Raw genomic sequence first — 2394 nt, forward strand, 5'->3', positions numbered from 1 at the left:
TGTAATGAGAAGCTATTGTTGCTATATGGGGCATACGCACACGAACTATTATTGCATTTTGTTAGTACTGCCATAAAAATTTATGGACCTGAATTTGTATCACACAATGTGCACTGCCTTCTCCATTTGGTACAAGAATGCCAAAAATTTGGAACTGTTAACAATTTTAGCGCATTTAAATATGAAAACTTCCCTATGAAAATAAAAAATGGGAGCGGTGCACTTGGACACGGTGCATTTAAACACAGCCAATCACAGCACCGTATGATTAGAGACATTTGTAGAGTCCCTTGGAACAGCGACTTGTGATTGGACTGTGTCCAATTGCCCCGTGTCCAACTGATATACACCCATAAAAAATATGCTTAGAAAATTTGATAATGTAACTGGACAGTTGCACCGACGGTATATTGAAATTGAAATATTTTCACAAAAAGCAATGAAAACCATAAACCGCCACGACTTTTTTGAACCTCTTATGCATAGTAAACTTAAAGTACACCCCGTGATATTGAATTGTTCCGGGCCATATTACCTTTCTGCGACTTGCGGCAATATTATTTTAAATACTTCGTTGGAGAAAGATAGATGCTGTGGGTTACTTGATAATTCTATTATAGAAGTGGAATTTATCACTTTCTCTGCCATTGAGAGAGAGTATTTTGTTATCGGAAAAAAATATAACATAATAACAAATTTTTATTTAGAACCTTGCCCTTCATCCATTATTGGAATTTACGTAGTATCTGATCTGTTTAAAGAAATAAGACGATGGCCGTTATCATCAGTATGCAAAAAATATGTTAAATTTTCTATGTTAGATTGTCCTACAAAGTATCTGGTTACGTGTTTGTTGAATTCGGATGTTTTATAAGATAGTTAAGATAGTTTAATAGATAGTTTTTATTTGGCTATAATTATATAAGTATTTCAATGTGACAAATGTAAGAATTAGTATATTTTGAACAATATTAGTAAAAAATTAATAAGTCACAAATTAAGAAATAATAATTAATTTAGATTTATATGAAATTAACATAAATTATTTTGCTGCATTTGTTCCTTAAAAATTAATATTTTTAATGTGTTTCAGATTATCATCATGACGGAGTTTGCAGTTGTTGAATTTGTCGACGGTGTTCAATTAGTACCCAAACTTTGGTTACAAGAAGATAACACTTGTTATTGGCCAAAATTACAGAACCAGTCTAAATACTATAAATTAGTTGTAAATAAAGAGCCGTATAATTTGCAATGGGAAAAATACAATATCATTTCAGTTCTAGCAGAAACTGGTGAATCTTATTGAATTTATTATATACTGTTTTCAGACTATTTCACTACCTTCATATATAAATTCTATGGGACTATTCCGATTGACTACGGTACGATTGGACATAACCAATCGATGATAAGAATTATCTTGTGAATTACTAGGTCGAACCAATCATTACAATCTATGTCCAATCGTACCGTGGTCAATCGAAACCCACTCACATTCTATTCGTATTGATTATTACTCATTTTTAAATATGTTATTTCAGATACGTTTCGGAAAGGACTCGCAAAATTAAAAGAATCCGAAATCTTTACTGACATTAATACATATATCGATGAAATAACTGGGAGAAAGAAGAGAAAAAGAATCCAAAAAGGAATTACTTCTTCTAGTGATGAAAATTGCGACGATGATATAGAAATAGAAAAATTTCCTTACAATAAGCCCTACAATAAGCGACCGTGAGTCTATTCGCCAATTATACTCGAACACTTGACCGGTAGGAGTAGGTATTATAGGCGGGTTCTAACCCATGGTCCTCCGAGGGGGGGTGAGGGGCGGGGGGTAACGCGGGCGAGGGGGGTATGACGTCACCGTGGGGGAGGGGGTTATCAGCAGTCGGTAATGGGGGGGGCATACCGATGTTACCGGCGGTCGGTAATTTTTACCGATATTATATAACATTTAATTTTATTACCAACATATAATTTTTACCAACATATAATTTTTACCAACATAATTACCGATAATACCAACGATCGTTAATTTATTACCGATATTATATACCAACATTTAATTTTTTACCAACATATATATTCTTTACATAATTTTTACTGTCATCTTTACATAATATTGATGATCGGTAATTACCGATATAATTTTTTCTATCTGCTTTCGATAGATCATTTTACCGATCTGCGGCGGTTTTCGCGGCGGTTTTCGCGGCGGTTTCCGCGGCGGATTTTGCGGCGGTTTTTTGCGCCGGATATTGCGGCGGATTTTTGCGGCGGTTTTTGCAGCCGGTTTTTGCGCCGGCCGCGCCGCCCGCGCATTTCGCAGCGTGATTTTTTAGTCACAGCTGCAAACTCTAATATTCTGCAAACGTATGCATTCGA

At 35.2% G+C, this 2394-nt stretch overlaps 1 protein-coding gene across 1 annotated transcript in view; it reads left to right on the plus strand.

Moving 5' to 3' along the window:
* Nucleotides 1-1102: 1102 nt before the first annotated feature.
* Nucleotides 1103-2394, plus strand: part of LOC116851375 — a 17930-nt gene continuing 16638 nt past the window's right edge. Inside the window, exons 1-2 of the mRNA XM_032830714.1 lie at nt 1103-1295; nt 1545-1740. Coding sequence (XP_032686605.1) covers nt 1103-1295; nt 1545-1740 — 389 coding nt within the window. The remainder of the gene's footprint in view (nt 1296-1544; nt 1741-2394) is intronic.

This window comes from Odontomachus brunneus, unplaced genomic scaffold, assembly GCF_010583005.1.
Source record: "Odontomachus brunneus isolate Ranch 3 - 2012 unplaced genomic scaffold, Obru_v1 Obru_scaffold_173, whole genome shotgun sequence".
In the NCBI taxonomy this organism is placed as follows: Eukaryota; Metazoa; Arthropoda; class Insecta; order Hymenoptera; family Formicidae; genus Odontomachus; species Odontomachus brunneus.